Genomic DNA, 17,771 nt, shown 5'->3' with positions numbered 1-17,771 from the left:
AATGGAACATTATCTTCCACCACCGTGTCCCTGCAGCGTTGTTTGTGAGTCCTACTACTGCGGTGGGACGGACGAGTGAGTGGAAGGGAGGGAGTAGGGAAGGAAGAGTTGGAAAACTGCCAATGCAGTTTCGTGCGACACTTAAAAGATCCACCCGAGAAGCCTGGAAGAACCAAGCCGTTGGTTGAACTTAGTGGTCCTCGACTTGCGACTATAGAGGAGCCCGACGTTTCTGTTGCTCAGTGAGACGTTGGTTCCGTGATAAATGTAAAACATAAATTGAACACAAAAATACTTTGTCGCGAAAGAGATTGCCTGCAAAGGACCCTGGATTGGGGCGGAAAGGCGAAAGCGGGAGCAGCATGCGCCGTCCCATATCTGGGTAGACCAGGTTGCCCTGATGAAAAAGAACACTTAATCTCCCCCCTGGTGTAGCTGGCAAAGCAAGGAGAGCCCGTGGCTTAGAGGTTAATAAGGTAAAGATTCCCCTTGCACATATGAGTTGTCGTTCCTGACTCTAGGGGGCGGTGCTCATCTCTGTTTCAAAGCCGAAGAGCCAGCGCTGTCCAAAGATGTCTCCGTGGTCATGTGGCCGGCATGACTCAATGCCGAAGGCCCACAGAATGCTGTTATCTTCCCACCAAAAGTGGTCCCTATTTTTCTACTTGCATTTTTTATGTGCTTTCGAACTGCTAGGTTGGCAAAAGCTGGGACAAATCACAGGAGCTCACTCCGTTACGCGGTGCTAGAGATTCGAACTGGCAAACTGCCGACCTTTCTGATCCACAAGCTCAGCGTCTTAGCCACTAAGCCATCTAGAGGTTAATACATCTACCTAATATGCAAGCAGCCCTAGTTCGAATCCCAGAAAGGGTATGGCTAGATGACGAGAGCTAAATTGCTTGATATATATACCAGTCTTCCTTTATTTCTTTTTCCATAAAATATAAATTCAACAGAAAAATAGTTTGTTGCAAAAACTGAAAGGCGAAAGCGGAAGCAGTAAGCTCCGCCCCATGTTTGGGTAGACCAGGTTGCCCTGATAGGCCAGTCCCACCAAAGAAAAAACACTTGAAACATTTGTTCAGTGAATTTTGTTCCTTTTTTCATGACCTTTCTCTCCACAGTTGTTAAGTGAACCACTACCACGGTTCATTCAGTAACACACTTGTTTAGCCAATCAGGCTTCCCCATGGCCTTTGCTTGTCGCAAAAGGGGACACTGGCAACCGCCATAAGCCTGAGACGGTTGCCCAAGCATCTGAATTTTGATCACACAACCAAGGGGCGTGGGGGTGGGGGGAGGGATGCTGCAATGGTCGTAAGTGTGTAGGTCATGTTTCCCCATCGCCGTTGTATCTTTGAAACTGTCCCTAAATGAATTTTTGTAAGTCAGAGACAACCTATATACCACACACACTGGCCCTTGAGTGCACACACAAACACGCAACAGTGTCTGTGTGTGTGTGTGTGTGTGTGTGTGTGTGTGTGTGTGTGTGTGTTTGCTCACCCAGATTTGCAATGTATTGATTGGTCAGGGATTCTGTGGCTTCTCTTTCTTCTCCTCCTTCCGCCAAATGCATCCAGCCGGGCAGTTAATTGCTGCTTTGCAATTTGTCCATGAACTTAACAAATGCAAAATGCCATTTTCAGGAAATGCCAATCCGCCAAAGGTCTTCCTCTCCTCTCCGTCGCATTCCCCCCTCCCTCCCTAATTGTCCCCAAAGCAATCTGACCTTTGAAAGCCATGGCTTAGTAAACACGTCCACTTCGTCACTCCGTCTCGTCTCGGGGTTGGCTGGTGTGGCAACATAGCCAGGGCTGTGCCTGGAGGCCCCAGAAGGAATGGCATGGCCTTCTGCAGTTGTCAGTTTTGATCCCCAGCTGCCAAAGCTATGATTGGAATTAGCAGTGGTCCCATCTCCTCAACATGACTTGCTCTGAAGGGTGGAATGGAATGGAATGCAATGCAATGCAATGCAATGCAATGCAATGCAATGCAATACAATACAATACAATAGATATGGAATAGAATGGAATGGAATACAATACAATACAATACAATAGATATGGAATAGAATGGAATGGAATACAATACAATACAATAGATATGGAATAGAATGGAATGGAATGCAATACAATACAATAGATATGGAATGGAATGGAATGGAATGGAATGGAATAACTATTAGAATAGAATTTAATAGAGGAGTAGAGTAGAGTAGAGTAGAGTAGAGTAGAGTAGAGTAGAGTAGAGTAGAGTAGAGTAGAATAGAGTAGAAGAGAAGAAGCTGAAAGGGATCTTGGAGGTCTTCTAGTCCAGCCACCTGCTCAAGCAGGAGAACCGATACAATCTCAGATAAGTGACTGTCTAGTCTCTTCTTAAAAACCTCTAGTGATGGAGCACCCATGATTTCTGGTGACAAGCTGTTCCACTGGTGAATTGTTCTCACTGTTAGGGAGTTTCTCTCTAATTCCAGGTTGTTTCTCTCTTTGTTTAGTTTCCAACCATTGTTTCTTCTCCTGGCCTCTGGTGCTTTGGAGAATAATTTGACTCCTCTTCTTTGGGGCAGCCGCTCAAATACTGGAATACTGCTATCAAGTCACTCCTCGTTCTTCAGTCTAGCCAAACCCAAAACCTGCAGTCGTTCTTTGTATGTTTTAGTCTCCAGGCCTTTGATCACCTTAGCTGCTCTTCTCTGAACTGTTTCCAATAGAAAGAATCATTGTTCTTAAAGGACCTGATAGCAGAGTTTCAATATTTGAGAGGCTGCTGCAAAGAGGAGCGGTCAACCTATTTTGCAGATCCCCAGAAGGCAGACCAGAAGCAATGGGTGGAAACTAATCAAGGAGAGAAGCAACCTAGAACTAAGGAGAAATTTCCTGACAGTGAGAACAATTAGTCAGTAGAATGACTTGCCTCCAGATGTTGTGGGTGCTCCAACACTGGAGGTTTTTTAAAGAAGAGCTTGGACACAATCTGTCTGAAATGGTAGAGGGTTTCTTTTGTGTTCTCCAAAACAGCCAGGGCTGGATAAGAAGCAATGGATGGAAACGAATCGGGGACCAACCTAGGACTAAGAAGAAATCTCCTGACAATGAGAACAATTAACCAGTGGAACAACTTGCCTCCAGAAGTTCTGAATTCTCCAACACTGGGAGTTTTCCAGAAGAGACTGGACAGCCATTTGTCTGAAATGGTAGATGGTCTCCTGCTTGAGCAGGGGGTTGGACTAGAAGACCTCCAAGGTCCCTTCCAACTCTGTGATTCTGTTATTTTATCAGAATGCCGATTGGCCTTCTCCAGCCCAGTCCCGGAAGCCAAATACTTCTCAGCAATATTATTCATAAACCCATGTCCCCCGCAAGACAGACGGTCTTAAGTCATAAAGCTGAGACAGCCCGATGCTAATGTAATTAAGCCTCCAACATCGCTGGAGATACAAGCATTTCCTTTTAAAAGCTTCTCCGATGATAAATATGCTCAAGGTATGGTAGAAATTGAGTCTTAATGTTTCTATCTTGGCTTTGGAACATCGACCTCACTTCTTCTCTAGGTTGAGCCACGGTGGGGCAGTGGTTAGAGCAGTGTTTTTCAACCTTTTTTGTGCAAAGGCACACTTTTTTCATGAAAAAAATCACAAGGCACACCACCATTAGAAAATGTTAAAAAAATTTAACTCTGTGCCTATATTGACTATAGGCGGGTGTTTTTCCCACGGCACACCTTACACCATGTCACGGCACACTAGTGTGCCGCGGCACAGTGGTTGAAAAACACTGGGTTAGAGTGTAGTACTGCGGGCTATTTCCGTTGCCTGCTGGCTGCCTGCAATTTGGCAGTTCGAATCTCACCAGGCTCAAGGTTGACTCAGCCTTCCATCCTTCCGAGGTGGGTAAAATGAGGACCCAGATTGTTGGGGGCAAGAAGCTGACTCTGTAAACAGCTTAGAGAGGGCTGTAAAGCACTGTGAAGCGGTATATGTCTAAGTGCTATTGTTATTGCTCTGCCTTCCTTCCTTCCTTTCCCTCCTTCCATTCTTCCCCACAATGGTTAGAATGCAGTATTGCAAGCTAACTGTACCCAGTGCCAGCAGTTCAATTCTCACTGGCTCAAGGGTGACTCAGCCTTCCATTCTTCCCAGATTGTTGGGGGCAAGATGATGACTCTGTAAACAGCTTAGAGAGGGCTGTGAAGCACCGTGAAGTGGTATATAAGTCTAAGTGCTATTGCTATTGAATTGTCTCCAGGGCTGTTCACCATGGCCGAAGAACCTTAGTCCATTGATGGTTTTGAACCACTGTCTGTTCCTCAAGCTTTCAACCTCTCTAAGAAGATGAGCATTCAGGGCAGAGATGATGGTCACGAGTAACTCCAATTGTCGCCTAAAAGGGCTTGTGATTTTGTGACACTGCAGTGGGCGCCCTCTCCTTCAAAGTTGAGGCGTCTATGAGTTAATTAATTATGAGGTCCTAACTACCAGCTCTCCATGGAGCCGTTTGGGGTTAACTTTCTCTTATGGTCATCAAAGAGAGGTGTGGTTGATTCTAAAAGTACCTTCTGCCACCCAGTCAATTGGGTGATGTTTAATCATGGCTTATTGAGAGGCTGAGCTCAGAGAAGAGGGCTTCCACCATCCGATGCAAATGTGATTGTGGGGTCCTTTGACCCAGATATCCCACTTTACCCCACCTAAGAGGCTGGAACTTTTTTTTCTAACCCAGATGAAGTCATATTTCTGTGCAATAAACTGAAATAGAAAAACCCCAATGCAACACCCCCACCTAGTGGCCAAATGGAGTACTGAAACCCGCATCAAATGCTGTAAACGCTGCTATTTTCTCTCCTGTGAAAAGAAGGGCTGGACGAGAATAAAACGTTTGAAAGGCAAGACTGGAGTTTGTGGGGGAGAAAAATCAACATCCTTGACAGAGGATGAATTGAATTCTAAATCCAAGCCAGGTATCCCTTGACCCGTTGTTCTCCTTTGTTTCTCTCTGTGTGTTCTTTCTCTCCCTTCCTCGTCTTTCTCTTTCTTCCCTCTTTCTCTTCTTTCTTTTCCTTCTCTCTCTCCTCCCACTTCTCTCTCCCTCCTCTCTTCTCTCTCACTTCTTTCACTTCTCTCCTTCATTTCTCTCTTGTTCTCTTTCTCTCTTTTCTCTCCTCTCATTTCTCTTTTCTCTCCCTTTCACTTCCTTCTCTTCTCTCCCTTTCTTTTCCTTCTTTCTCACCTCTTCCTTTCTCTTCTCCTCCCTCTTTTCTTTCACTCCTCTCCCTGCTTTCTCTCCTCTCTCCCTCCTCTCTTCCCTCTCTCACTTCTCTCCCTCCTTTCTCTCTTCTCTCTCCCTACTGTCCTCTCTTCTTTTCTCTTTTCCTTCTCTATCTCTCACCTCTTCCTCCTCTCTCTTTTCTCTCTTTCTCCACTATTGGGACCAGATTTTCGTTGCTAAGCAATTTTACCACCAATGTGCCATGTTGTTAAGTGAAACTGTTACACATCTATGCTGGTTGCCAAGTGTCCAAATGTTGATCACATGACTGTGGGGATGGCTGCTAGTGACGTAAGTGTGAGGACCAGTCATAAGTCGGGGACTAGCTGTATATTTTGAGATTTCTGGTAACTCCTCATGGACTTTTTGCTGCAAGGGTGACCATTTCTGGATTGCACATAGATAAAACTCAGACTAAGTGGAGGTGGTTTCATTTTAATTTATTTGCAATTTTAAAAGGGGTGAAAAGTTACTGTATATTAGCTGGTCTTCAGTGCGATGAAGGTGGAAACTTGATTTATTTTTATTATTCTCTTCGTTGCCTTTCTGTCGTTTTTCTTTTTCTGCACCTTCTAAAGGTTTGTTTTACTAGTTTACGCTGTATTAGTCTTTGTTATGTTTTTTTTTAAAGGTGAATAAAATTATTTTCTTCTTTTTTTTTTTAAAGAAAAAAGAGGAGGTGCTTGCTGAAAAAGGCAGAATAGAACTTTGGGGGTGCCGAGGTCTCCCCTGGAAGGAGATTCATGGGTTTCACAGCAAAAATGTTTGTTCCCTGGGCAAAGACACACACACACACACATACAGAACCCCCCCCCCCCCGCCCCAATGTCTATTTCCAGCTGGTCTGTCTGAATGTTTTGCTGGTGTTTATAAATACTGATAGATTGTCGGTGAAAGCTAAGATAGGTTTCCAGGCCCAGACCAACCAGGAACTGATCATCTGCATCCACAAATTTGCACTTGATTTTTGTCTTCGGGTGCTGCGCAGAGCCGGAATTGAATGACTGTTTGTGCAGCTGTGCACGAAGAAGCGCTCGCGTCAAAAAGGGAGGGAGGCTACAATTAAAAGGATCTTTTACAGACACGGCTACGTGAACGGCCCCATAGGTAAAAGAAATGTGAGAATGGCCTTGCGAGAAAAGGACCCAGAGAGGCTGCCAAGGGGGTGGTCAGATAAGGGACTGCTGAGCTCTCAGCTGCATAACGGGTGGAGGATGAGGATTTATAAGGAACCCTCCCTAGTTTCTCAGGCTGTAAACCATGTGGCTATTATGGCATGTGGGAAAGGCCTTGGAAGACAGGGCCAAGAGACACTGCCAAGGGGATGGTCAAATAAGAGACTGCTGAGCCCTCAGCTGCATAACAGGTGGAAGATGAGGATTTATAAGGAACCCTCCCTAGTTTCTCATCCTGTAAAGGGGACGGCTGTAATAGTATGTGGGAAAGATGTAGCGATAAAAGATGTATAGATGACCAGGCTGAATCTGAGGGAGAGGGGTCAAACACGTCATCAGTCATGAGTCCCTGCTTGCCCAAAAGAGATGTAAGTCCAGCCTGCCTTGAATTCCTTTCTTAACTTCCCCTTGACCGTTAGTAGCTCCGATTCTAGAGAGCTTAAGCTTGCAATAAATCCTTACGCTCATTTGAACTTGCCTTAACCTCCCCATTTTCCAGGTGCTTGGGAAGATGCCGCCCAAGGGAAAAGTTAGATCATTAGCCTGCTTAGCCCACAGATGGGGGAGAAAGATGCTCAGAAGGGGTCCTCCCAAATTTCTCAGGGTGCAAAGGAGGGAGAATTGTGCTTTCAGACTTGCAAGGTTGTGTTGATGTAGCCTGACAAGAAAGAATTAACTCGGTGTGGTTGTGTGGTCCCGTCTGTTTTATACGGTAAGGCTGGCAAGGGTGGGTGATTCCCCTTTAAGAAGGATCAAAGGACTTTCTGGGGAGGAGAAGCTGGAAATGATCCAGCAAAGGGGAGGGGAGGGGGGATAGATTGGAGTCTTTGTCTGGCCACTTCAAGGCTTCTCCATCAGTCCTCCAACTCCAACGTTGCCATTGAGGTCCTTCAACTCTTGGCATGAGAAAAAGACAACCTGGAGTAAGCTGTCTGCTTGGGGAAGGGGGTCCCCAATGCCTTCTCAGAGGCCACACAGTCTTGTAAGTCATCAGTTCCCTTTCACTCCCCATCGGTTCCCTTTCATTCCCCCCCCCCCTGTCTGCGAGTAAGCAGGCTCGATGAAGAAAGATCTTGAGATATCCTTCGCAAGGAGGAACTGAGGCTAGTAGTAATATCAGTAATGTCAGGTATTACTGCTATCATGAGCTGTGATTGTTGGGTCCTCCTGCAGAAGTGGGCTTGTTTCCGTGGCTTCCAGAGGATCAGCAGTTTGCAAAGTCCTTGTCGCCGCCTTTCTCTGAAAAGAAGACAGATGTTAGTTAGAATGTGCCGTGTTCTGAACTAGGCTTCCCTAAAAAGCACGAGGCAGAGTCCTGGTCCCAACAAAACCCCTTTTATTAAACAAACGTTAATTCCTCTCATTCACATTCAGCAAGGCCTGGTAAACAGTCTTTCAAAGGAATATTTATGACCACAGACCTTATCTATCTTGGAAAGCTGCCATGTAAATATTTCCCAAATGAAGTATGTGCAAGGAAAGTCTGGGCACAGAGTCTCTGAGATTCACGGACAGATCTTCACACTCCTGAAATGAATCTAATGACCGAACGAATAGTTTCCTGCAAAAGCACCCCCATTTTCGCTCCTCTTTTATTTCCTAAGGGAGGGGCCAATCCCCTTCCACCTGTGATTTTACTCCCAAGTCAACCCTGGTTTCTGAGCTGTTCTTTTTTTCTGGCAGCTCTATGCATGCGCACACTGGGAACAGGCTCCAGCTGTTCCTCTGCCTCACTGCTGTCTAGCTTTGTTGGCATCTGATCACTGCCAGACGGCCTCGGCTCCGTCTCTGCCTCCCACCCAGAACCCTCGTCCAAGCCTTCCCCAGCATCCAGGAGTGGCCCATGCTCCTCCACAACCTCCTCACTGCCCGACTCTACTGCAGCTTTGCTGGCTGCTGGCGGGCCACAACATGCAGTGCGCAGATCCTGAAATAGGTGAGGTTGGGTTGATTCCTCAGCTGAGCCAACTTCCCGCTCTGACCTCTCATCCTTTTCAGACAGAATGGAGGCTGGCCCGGTTCCCCTGCAACTGAATCCTGTGGTTTAGCCCAACCTGGTGTCTTTCAGAGAGAATGGAACAAACTGAGATTGTCTCCCATCATGGTTAAAAACTGCAACATCAAACTCTCTGCACAGTCTCTGGATTGAAGGAGAGGATTTAAACAGGGGTGAGATTCAAAAATGTTAGCAACTGATTCTCTGCCCAGTTGCTGGGTGGGCGTGGCCATGGTGGGAATGGCCTACCTGACCTCCTGCACCACCATGCGTGGTGGGGGGAGCGTTTTCACCCTTCCCACACTATGGAGGCTTCCTTTGAGCCTCCGGGAGGCAGGCTCCGGAGGCCGGAAACAGGCCCATTTCTGGACTTCCAGGCAGCCTATTTTTTGCCCTCCCAGAGCTTCCGCACAAGCCCTGCCAGCCCTGGCATGATGAATGAGCCGCATGGAGACTCCTGGGAGGGTGGGGTGGGCAGATTGCAAAATTAACATCTAGTTCACCCAAACTGGTACAAACCGGCTGAATCCTACCCCTGGATTTAACGTGATGGGCCTGAACTTCACCTCCTCCACCTGTTGTTTAATGAAATAAATCGAACCAAATCCAGTTTGTTTAATTACGGTCAAGGTATTCAATTGGAGTCAAGCAGGCCATGGTTTGAATCTGGTTTGCATCCATGAATCACTGCTTTACGGTTATATCAATATTGATCATCTAAAGAGGAAGCCAGAGTTTATTTCCTGCTTAGGGAAACATGGCAAAGAGGCAAGCACTGAGGCCGCACTTTGGCCAAGCAGCCAACGTCATGGCTCTCCCAATCTTTCCTTTCCTGGTTTCTTTTCTGGGGAATGTCAACAATCTCTGATTCAGGGTTCTTTTGAATAAGGTAGTGAACACATAGCAATGGGTCCTTTGCTCTCACGGGCTTAAGAAACATGCCAAGTGGAGCAACATCTAAAAATCTCTCTCTCTCATTTTCTTGATCTAGCAAATTTCTGGATTGTTAATAAAGCAATAGCAATCGCCCTTGGGCTGTTGTACTGCTTGGCAGTGCTTTCCATCCCTCTCTAAGCGGTTTACAGAGTCAGCCTCTTGCCCACAACAATCCGGGTCCTCATTTTACCGATCTAAGAAGGACAGAAGGCTGAGTCAACCTTGAGCCGGTCAGGATCGAACTGGTAGCAGCAGGAAGAATTAGCCTGCTGTACCACATTCTCACCACTGCGCCACCATGGCTCCATAAAGGAGAACATTTGGGTTGAAATGAGGGATTCTTGATGCTTTCTGGGCTTGGTTGTTTTCTTGCAGACATTTCATAACCCTGCTGGGTAACATCATCAACGCAGGAGGAGGAAGATGAGGAGGAAGATAAGGCGGACTACTGTGGGGCCCTCGGTGCTCTCTGAGATTGGTTGTTTACTTGTAGACATTTCATCATCCAGCTAGGTAGTATGATCAGTACTAGTTCAACAACCAAGCTCAGAGAGCACCAAGGATCCTTCTGGGTGGCCAACCTGCCTGGTGGGTTTCCATTCTGAAGATGAGCAGCCCTCCCCAGGCAAAAGACTCTGGCTAAAGCACAATGCTTCTTTGCAATTTCCGGAATCCTGATCAACTCCCTGCCACAAGATTATTCCAGATGCTACATTTAAGGGAGTACAAGCAATGGAGGGAAGTATGCAGTGGAGAACCCCAATGCTCTGCTTTAGGCCCAATACTCTTCAACATCTTCATCAATGATTTGGACGAGGGAATAAATGGGGAACTCATCAAATTTGCAGATGACACCAAGCTGGCAGGAATAGCCAACACTCCAGAAGACAGGCTTAAGATACAGAAGGATCTTGACAAACTTGAACATTGGACACTATCTAATAAAATGAAATTCAGTGGTGAAATGAGTAAGGTTCTACATTTAGGCAACAAAAACGAAATGCACAGGTACAGTATAGGTGGTACCTTGCTCAACAGTAGTAACTGTGAGAGGGATCTTGGAGTCCTAATGGACAACTATTTAAATATGAGCCAGCAGGGGGCAGCAGCTGCCAAAAGAGCCAACACAATTCTAGGCTGCATAAACAGAGGGATAGACTCAAGATAACGTGAAGTGTTAATACCACTTTATAAGGCCTTGGTAAGGCCACACTTGGAATACTGCATTCAGTTTTGGTCACCACGATGTAGAAAAGATGTGGAGACTCTAGACAGTGTTTCTCAACCTTGGCCACTTGAAGATGTCTGGACCTCAATTCCCAGAATTCGCTGGCTGGGGAATTCTGGGAATTGAAGTCCGGACATCTTCAAGTGGCCAAGGTTGAGAAACACAGGTCTAGAAAGAGTGCAGAGAAGAGCAGCAAAGATGATTAGGGGACTGGAGACTAAAACATATGAAGAACAGTTGCAGGAACTGGGCATGTCTAGTTTGATGAAAAGAAGAACTAGGGGAGACGTGATAGCAGTGTTCCAATATCTCAGGGGTTGCCACAAAGAAGAGGGAGTCAAACTATTTTCCAAGGCACCTGAGGACAGGATAAGAAGCAATGGGTGGAAACTAATCAAGGAGAGAAGCAACTTAGAACTGAGGAGAAATTTCCTGACAGTTAGAACAATTAATCAGTGGACAGAAGTTGCCTCCAGAAGTTGTGAATGCCCCAACACTGGAAGTCTTTAAGAAGATGTTGGATAGCCATTTGTCTGAAACGGTATAGGGTTTCCTGCCTAGGCAGAGGGTTGGACTAGAAGACCTCCAAGGTCCCTTCCAACTCTGCTATTGTATTGTATTGTAAATCAATCCTCCATTTACAGCCATAACTGAGCCCAGAAATACCATCCCAAGTCATACTGGCCATTAAGTGATTTACTGATTTTATAACCTTTTTTCCAGTGGCCATCAACAATTAAGCAAACCTCATCTGAAATGGATGTGGGTTTTTGCTTTTGCCAGCTGGTAACCATCTCACAAAACATTGTAAATCTTGGTCACATGATGGCGGGATGCTGCAATTAGCTGAAAATGCAGGCTTGTTACCAAGCAACCAAAAGGTGAAAATGTGACTGTCAGAACTACAAATCTGAGCAGCTTCGGGAAAGGCCACTGGTAACTTGGAATAGTCGTAAATCGAGGATTTTCTATCTCTTCCTGTTCTGACCAAGGCTTCCCGAGAGCATGAAGCAAATTCCTTGTCCCGACAAAAACCCCTTTTATTAATTTACAGTAAATTCTTTAAATTTACTGTAAATTCATTCACAGCCAGCAAAGTGTTTCAAGGGAGGATTTACTGTCACAGACCTTATCTAACAGACTGATATCTGCAAAGCTTGTCAAGGAATCTCGGAGAGTCATGAACCAATGAAGCGAACTAATTGTCTCCTGCAAACTCCACTCCCTTTCGCTCCTCTTTTATTTCTTCTGGGAGGGGCCATTCACCGTTCACTTGTGGCCTTACTCCCATGTCGACCCCTGTTCTTTAGCTGTTCCCTTCATCTGGCAACTCTGCGCATGCGCACACTGGGAACAGGCTCCAGCTGTTCTTCTGCCCCACTGATGTCTGACTCCGAAGGCAGCTGATAACTGGCATACGGCTCTGTCTCCCTCTCTGGCTCCAATACAGAGTCCTCATCAGAGCCTTCCCAGCCTTCAGGACTGGCCCATCTTCCTCCCCAACCTCCTCATTGTCCGAATCTGCTGCCAGCTCTGCTCGCCGCTGGTGGGCCACAACAGTTCCTTCTTCCTGCTCAGGCAAAGTCACCCAGAGGTCTCTGAAGGCCAAGAGTTGGGGGGCCTTCAGCTTGACTGATACCCATCGTACAAAATTTCATAGACTATTTTTTTTAGAAAGGGATTCAATGGAAGGTTAGTCAGTTCCCAAGAAGTTACGCCATCCGAGGCTTAGCGAAGCAACGAACTCCAGAGGCAGATCAGATCTTCCAATATTTCCATTGGCCTGTATCAAAAGACGTGGCAGGGTGGGGTGGAGAGAAGTCACAGCGGATTAAGTGGGTTATTATATGAGTGGGGCGATGATAAAGTTAGGGGGGGCGTATTAAAAAGCAGAAGCGGTTGGCTAAGATTAGCCACCACGAAGACGGAATGTTTTTTTAAAGCAGCGAGCCATTCCAGCAGCCGTTTTAAAACCCGAAGAGGTTTTAAAAGTGAGTCAAGCTACATTTTTGTGGTTAAAACCGCAAATTGGACGTTACCTTTTGTTTTTTGTTTGCTTTTTTCCCCAGATCTCCGCCTACTATTTCATCTCCATCCATTGCAAGGTGGCTTTTTTCCTGGACGCAGGGATTGCCCCTCTAGGTCCTGAGTTTTTATTACTACGCCAAAATAAAAAGCTTTTCCCCTAGAAAATAATTAGCCTGGTTTAAAACAGTTTAGATTAGTTTTAGAAGGACATTTATGTTACTTGATTGAAAGGAAAGAAGGAAGATGTGGTTTAACGGATTTATCGGTTAGGTTATGTTCTTTTTAAATTAACTTTAAGAGGTCAGTTGAATTGTTTGTCCTAAATTAAGCACATTTAAACATTTAGGTTTTATCATTTTAAATATGATTTAAAAGCGATTAAGAAGCGAGTTATCGTTAGACGGGGGTGGGGGATGTTTGCAACATATTTTCAATCTTTTGAGCCCCGGGCGGCTGGGCTGAAAGCCATGCTACAAAAAAGAACAAAGGTTACACAAACACACACAATTAACAATGACAAACAGTTGCTTAGTATTGTGAAAAGATTCCTGCAACATTCAAGAGAGGAGTTAGGGAAATGTGAGAGATATCAGAAGGGAAAGATTATCTGCTAGACATCTATTTTTTTCAACGTGATCCACTGAAGGATCGCTTACCAAAGGACCATGATACCCATAATTAATGTCAGATCTAGGTGGAATCTGTATGGCAACCGACCGATCCTTTTGCTGTGAAAGATTCAATGTCTGTTGAGGAAGTAAACATGTCCAATGTGAACACAGAAGATAATAAGGTTTAGAAAGTTTTGCTTTGCTTTTTAACTTCTCATCCAGTGGAGAAATGGCTGGAAACCTGCAGGAAACCTCCTAAAGCTTTAATCTTCTTCTTTTAAAAGGTAAAGGTTTCCCTCGCACATATGTGCTGGTCATTCCCGACTCTAGGGGGCGGTGCTCATCTCTGTTTCAAAGTCGAAGAGCCAGCGCTGTCCGAAGGTGCCTCCGTGGTCATGTAGCCGGCATGACTGAACACCGAAGGCACACGGAACACTGTTTCCTTCCCACCAAAGGTGGTTCCTATTTTTCTACTTGCATTTTTTACGTGCTTTTGAACTGCTAGGTTGGCAGAAGCTGGGACAAGTAACGGGAGCTCCCTCCGTTACGCGGCGCTAGGGATTCGAACCGGCAAACTGCTGACCTTTCTGATCGACAAAGCTCAGCGCCTTAGCCACTGAGCCATTGGCTTAAATCGATTTTGGGTTTTACTGATTAGATTGAATTGTTGTTTTATAGAAACGGCTACTTTATACTATTATGGAAAGGTAAAAAAATTGAGGTTGGATGTTGAACTTTAAGAATGAAGTTTTCTCCTTGGCCTGGACCATGAGCCAGTAGTGTTGGCGGCAGCCAAAAAACCCCAATGCAATCCTAAATTGCATCAACAGATGGATACAATCAAGATCAAGGGGGAGGTGCTAATACCACTCTATAAAGCCTTAGTAAGACCACACCTAGACTTCTGCATCCAATTTTGGTCACCACATTATAAAAAAGAGACTCTAGAAAGAGTGCAGAGAAGAGCAACCAGGATGGTGAGGGGACTGGAGACTAAAACATGCGATGAACGGTTGCAGGAACTGGGCATGGCTGGTCTAAGGAAGAGAAGGACCAGGGGAGACAGGATATTTGAGGGGCTGCCACAGAGAGGAGGGGGTTCAAGCTATTTTCCAAAGCACCGGAAGGCCAGACAAGGAGTAATGGATGGAAACTGACCAAGGAGAGATTCAACCTGGGAATAAGGAGGAACTTTCTGACAGTGAGAGCAATCAACCCATGGAACAGAAGTTGCCTTCAGAAGTTATGGGGGCTTCATCACTGGAGGCTTTCAAGAAGAGACTGGACTGCCATCTGTCCTGAATGGTGTAGGGCCTCCTGCTTGGGCAGGGGGTTGGACTAGATGCCCTACAAGGTCCCTTCCAACTCTGTTATTCTATATTGAATGAAACAACTTGCCTTCAGAACTTGTGGGAGCTTCATCACTGGAGGCGTTCAAGACTCCCATTGGTCAGAAATGGTGTAGGGTCTCCTGCTTGGGTGGAGGGGTCAGACTAGATGACCTACAAGGTCCCTTCCAACTCTGTTAATCTGTATCTCTTCTCAAAGAGAAAGAGATGGCAGCTCAAACTGGGCAGGCCCAGAAGGAGGACGGAATACCCAGCCTGTAGGAAGCCAACTCTAGGTAGGAGGGGAACGAAAGAGAACTATCACCAACTCGCTGAAACCTCTAAAGGAGAAGTTCCAGGAAGAGTCACGTTATCCAGTATTGCTGATGCTGGCTCCAAGTTTCTTGTTTGTTTTAAAAAATGTTTTCTGTGCAAACTGAAGAAGAAAACAAGAGTAGCATTTGGACGAAGAGGGAAGTAATCGGCTGACTGACAGCAGGGAGGGTCAGAAGGAGGAAGAAAGACCAAAACCCCCCAATGTTATAGGGAAGGAGAGCGGCAGAGCTAAGGTCATTCGTGGCCTACCTTGGTCCTGAGCCCAACTAAGCCAGCTGCCAAAAGCAGAAGTCCTCCTAAGCCCATGAGGCAGAACTTCAGGTATTCCAGCAATGAAGGGATGGTTATTAGATGGGTGTAGTAGTCGTCCAAAACATCTCCTACTATCTCCCCACTCTGTTCAGGACAAAGAAACAATCAGTGAGTGTTTTTACCGCCTCGCAAGATTTTATTTGCCTGCAAGAGGCAAGATTCCTAGCCGTGTGGGAGAAGATGGTTGAATCCAAGGGAATGAAACAATCAACATCCAACTAGCTTTCCAGGGTTTAGCTTAAGAGTGGTGAGGGATCCTTTTGGGCTTTGCAGTCCAGGTGCATCTCCCTCCCTCCCCCCCATTCCCTTGTCCATCTCATCTCGTTCTTGGCCAAAGGACAATTTGTCATATTGCGCAAGGTTAGCAACTTGAAGTAATGAAGATTTGGATAAAGAGAGGGAGGGACAGAGGGAGGGAGGAAAAGAGGGAGGAAGGATTAGAGGGAGAGAGGGGAAGGAAGGAAGGAAGGAAGGAAGGAAAAAGAGGTAGGGGGAGGTAGGGAGGGGAAGGGAGAGAGGGAGGGAGGAGGAAGGAGATAAACAGGGAGGAAAAGAGGAAGGAAGAGAGGGAGGAAAGAAGGGGAAGGAAGGAAAAAGAGGGAGGGGAAGGGAGGGAGGAAGGAGATAGACATGGAGGAAAAGAGGGGGGAGGAAAAGAGGGAGGAAGGGAGGGTGGGAGGGGAAGAAAGGAAGGCAGGCAGGAAGGAAGGAAGGAAGGAAGGAAGGAAGAAAAAAGGGAGGGATGGAGGGAGGGGAAGGGAGGGAGGGAGGGAGGGAGGAAGGAGATAGACAGGGAGGAAAAGAGGAAGAAAGAGAGGGAGGAAGGCAGGGGAAGGAAGGAAAAAGAGGGAGGGAGGAAGGAGATAGACATGGAGGAAAAGAGGGAGGGAGGAAAAGAGGGAGGAAGGAAGGGAGGGAGGGAGGAACAAAGGAAGGAAGGAAGGAAAGAAAGAAAGAGAGGGAGAGAGGGAGGGAGGTTAGCCTGATTGAAAGTATATATAAAGTAAACTATATTCACCCTTCCCAGAAGGTGTTCTCCCCTCTCCCCCCCCTTTCTCTCCCTCCCTCTCTCTATGTCTGTCTGTCTGTCTGTCTGTCTGTCTGTATGCATGCATGCATGCATGCAGCCAGACTCATACTTACCTCGGAAAACCAAATCAGGGGCAAAACCACAGGCTTAATCTGTCCGGTTTGCCTGGACAAAGGAAGAGAGGAGACTCATTTTAAAATCCCCGGCCCGCCTCCTTTGCCCAGCCTGAGCCCGGGGGGGGGGGGGGGGGCTCTGTGAGGGGCTTTGTTCCTCCGTCTTGGCTGCCCAGCTCCCTGGCGAGGGACGAAGAAGCTTCCCAGAAGAGCCAAAGAAATCCAAAGGCCCGTCTCTCCCTTGCTTGGCCCACAACCTACCAGATGCCCGAGACGTGTTTGATGAACAGATTCAGTTGTATTTTGACCGAACAGTTCATGGGAATCCCCGTCAGCTGCAGAAAAAGAAGAAACCGATTTAGTTCTTTGGGTTACAAAGAGCCCATTGATTTTTCTCCCCCCTTTGGCGAGGAGTCCAAAGCCTCTCTAAGCAAATGCCTTGTATTTGACAAAATCTCAGCCCTCCCCCCAAAAACAATTCGCCCAAGGAATGTAATCCAGCCATGGGGAACAAAACGGACCCAAATCACCCCACAATTTGGCATGCACGGATCTGCACGCACTTCAACAAAATGGGCGCGTCCATGGCAGGAACAAAACCGCCGTTCGTTTTATCCAGGAAGCTGCCGGGATATAGGCAATCCTCGACTTACAACAGATTGTTTAGTGACCCGTTGAAAGTCGTAACGGCACTGGGAATGAACGTAACTTAGGACTGCTTTTCAGACTTATGACCATGGATGGGAGGAGGAGGAGAAGACACGAGGAGGAAGGAGAAAGATGGAAGGAAGAGGAGGAGAGGAAGGAGAAGAAGGAGGAGGAAGAGAAGGGGAGAAGAGGAAAGAGGAGAAGGATGGAAGAAAGAGGAGAAGAGGAGGGAGAAGAGGAAGGAGGAGGAGGAAAGGAAGGAGGAGGAGAAGAGGAAGGACAAAAAAGATAGGAGGAAGAGGAGGGGAGAAGAAGAGGAGAAGGATGGAAGAAAGAGGAGAAGAGGAGGGAGGGAGAAGAAAGATTGGAGGAAGTGGGGAGAAGAAGAAGGATAGAAGGAGGAGGAGGAGAGGAAGGAGAAGTGGAAGGAGAACAAAGATGGGAGGAGAAAGAGAAGAGGAAGAAGAAGAGGGAGGAAGAGGAGAGCAAGGAGAAGAATGGAAGAAGAAGTATGAGAAGAAAGAAGAAGAGGAAGAAAGGGGTAAAGGAGAAAAAGTCAGTGAGGAAGGTGAAGAAGAGGAAGGAGAAAGAGAAGAAAGGAAAAAGGCAGGGGAAGAAGGAAAAAGGGAAGGAGACGAACAGGAAGAAATATGAATGAGGAAGAGCAGGAGGAGGAGGAGAAAGAGAAGGAAAAGGTGAAGAAGAGGAAGGAGGAAGCAGAGGTGGCGCCCCAGTTCCAAGGAAGAGGTTCTCAAAAAGA

The 17,771-nt window shown here is 46.5% G+C and overlaps 1 protein-coding gene across 4 annotated transcripts in view; it reads right to left on the bottom strand.

Annotated features, from left to right (window-relative positions):
- Positions 1 to 5,694: 5,694 nt before the first annotated feature.
- SCARB1 (scavenger receptor class B member 1) overlaps positions 5,695 to 17,771 on the bottom strand; it is a 57,420-nt gene continuing 45,343 nt past the window's right edge. The window contains exons 9-14 of one of the 4 annotated variants that reach the window (XM_032229155.1): positions 16,625 to 16,698; positions 16,364 to 16,415; positions 15,158 to 15,304; positions 13,290 to 13,379; positions 12,645 to 12,790; positions 7,625 to 7,684 (exon numbers count right to left, since the gene is read on the bottom strand). In XM_032229155.1, coding sequence (XP_032085046.1) covers positions 12,686 to 12,790; positions 13,290 to 13,379; positions 15,158 to 15,304; positions 16,364 to 16,415; positions 16,625 to 16,698 — 468 coding nt within the window. In that variant the 3' untranslated portion in view covers positions 7,625 to 7,684; positions 12,645 to 12,685. Of the gene's footprint in view, positions 7,685 to 12,266; positions 12,389 to 12,644; positions 12,791 to 13,289; positions 13,380 to 15,157; positions 15,305 to 16,363; positions 16,416 to 16,624; positions 16,699 to 17,771 lie in introns of those variants that run through there. The other 3 variants (XM_032229156.1, XM_032229154.1, XM_032229157.1) reach the window with 3 other exon arrangements.

This window comes from Thamnophis elegans, chromosome 13 (assembly GCF_009769535.1).
Source record: "Thamnophis elegans isolate rThaEle1 chromosome 13, rThaEle1.pri, whole genome shotgun sequence".
NCBI lineage: Eukaryota > Metazoa > Chordata > Lepidosauria > Squamata > Colubridae > Thamnophis > Thamnophis elegans.
Note: the sequence above shows the minus strand (reverse complement) of the source record. Positions and strands in the feature narration are given on the sequence as shown.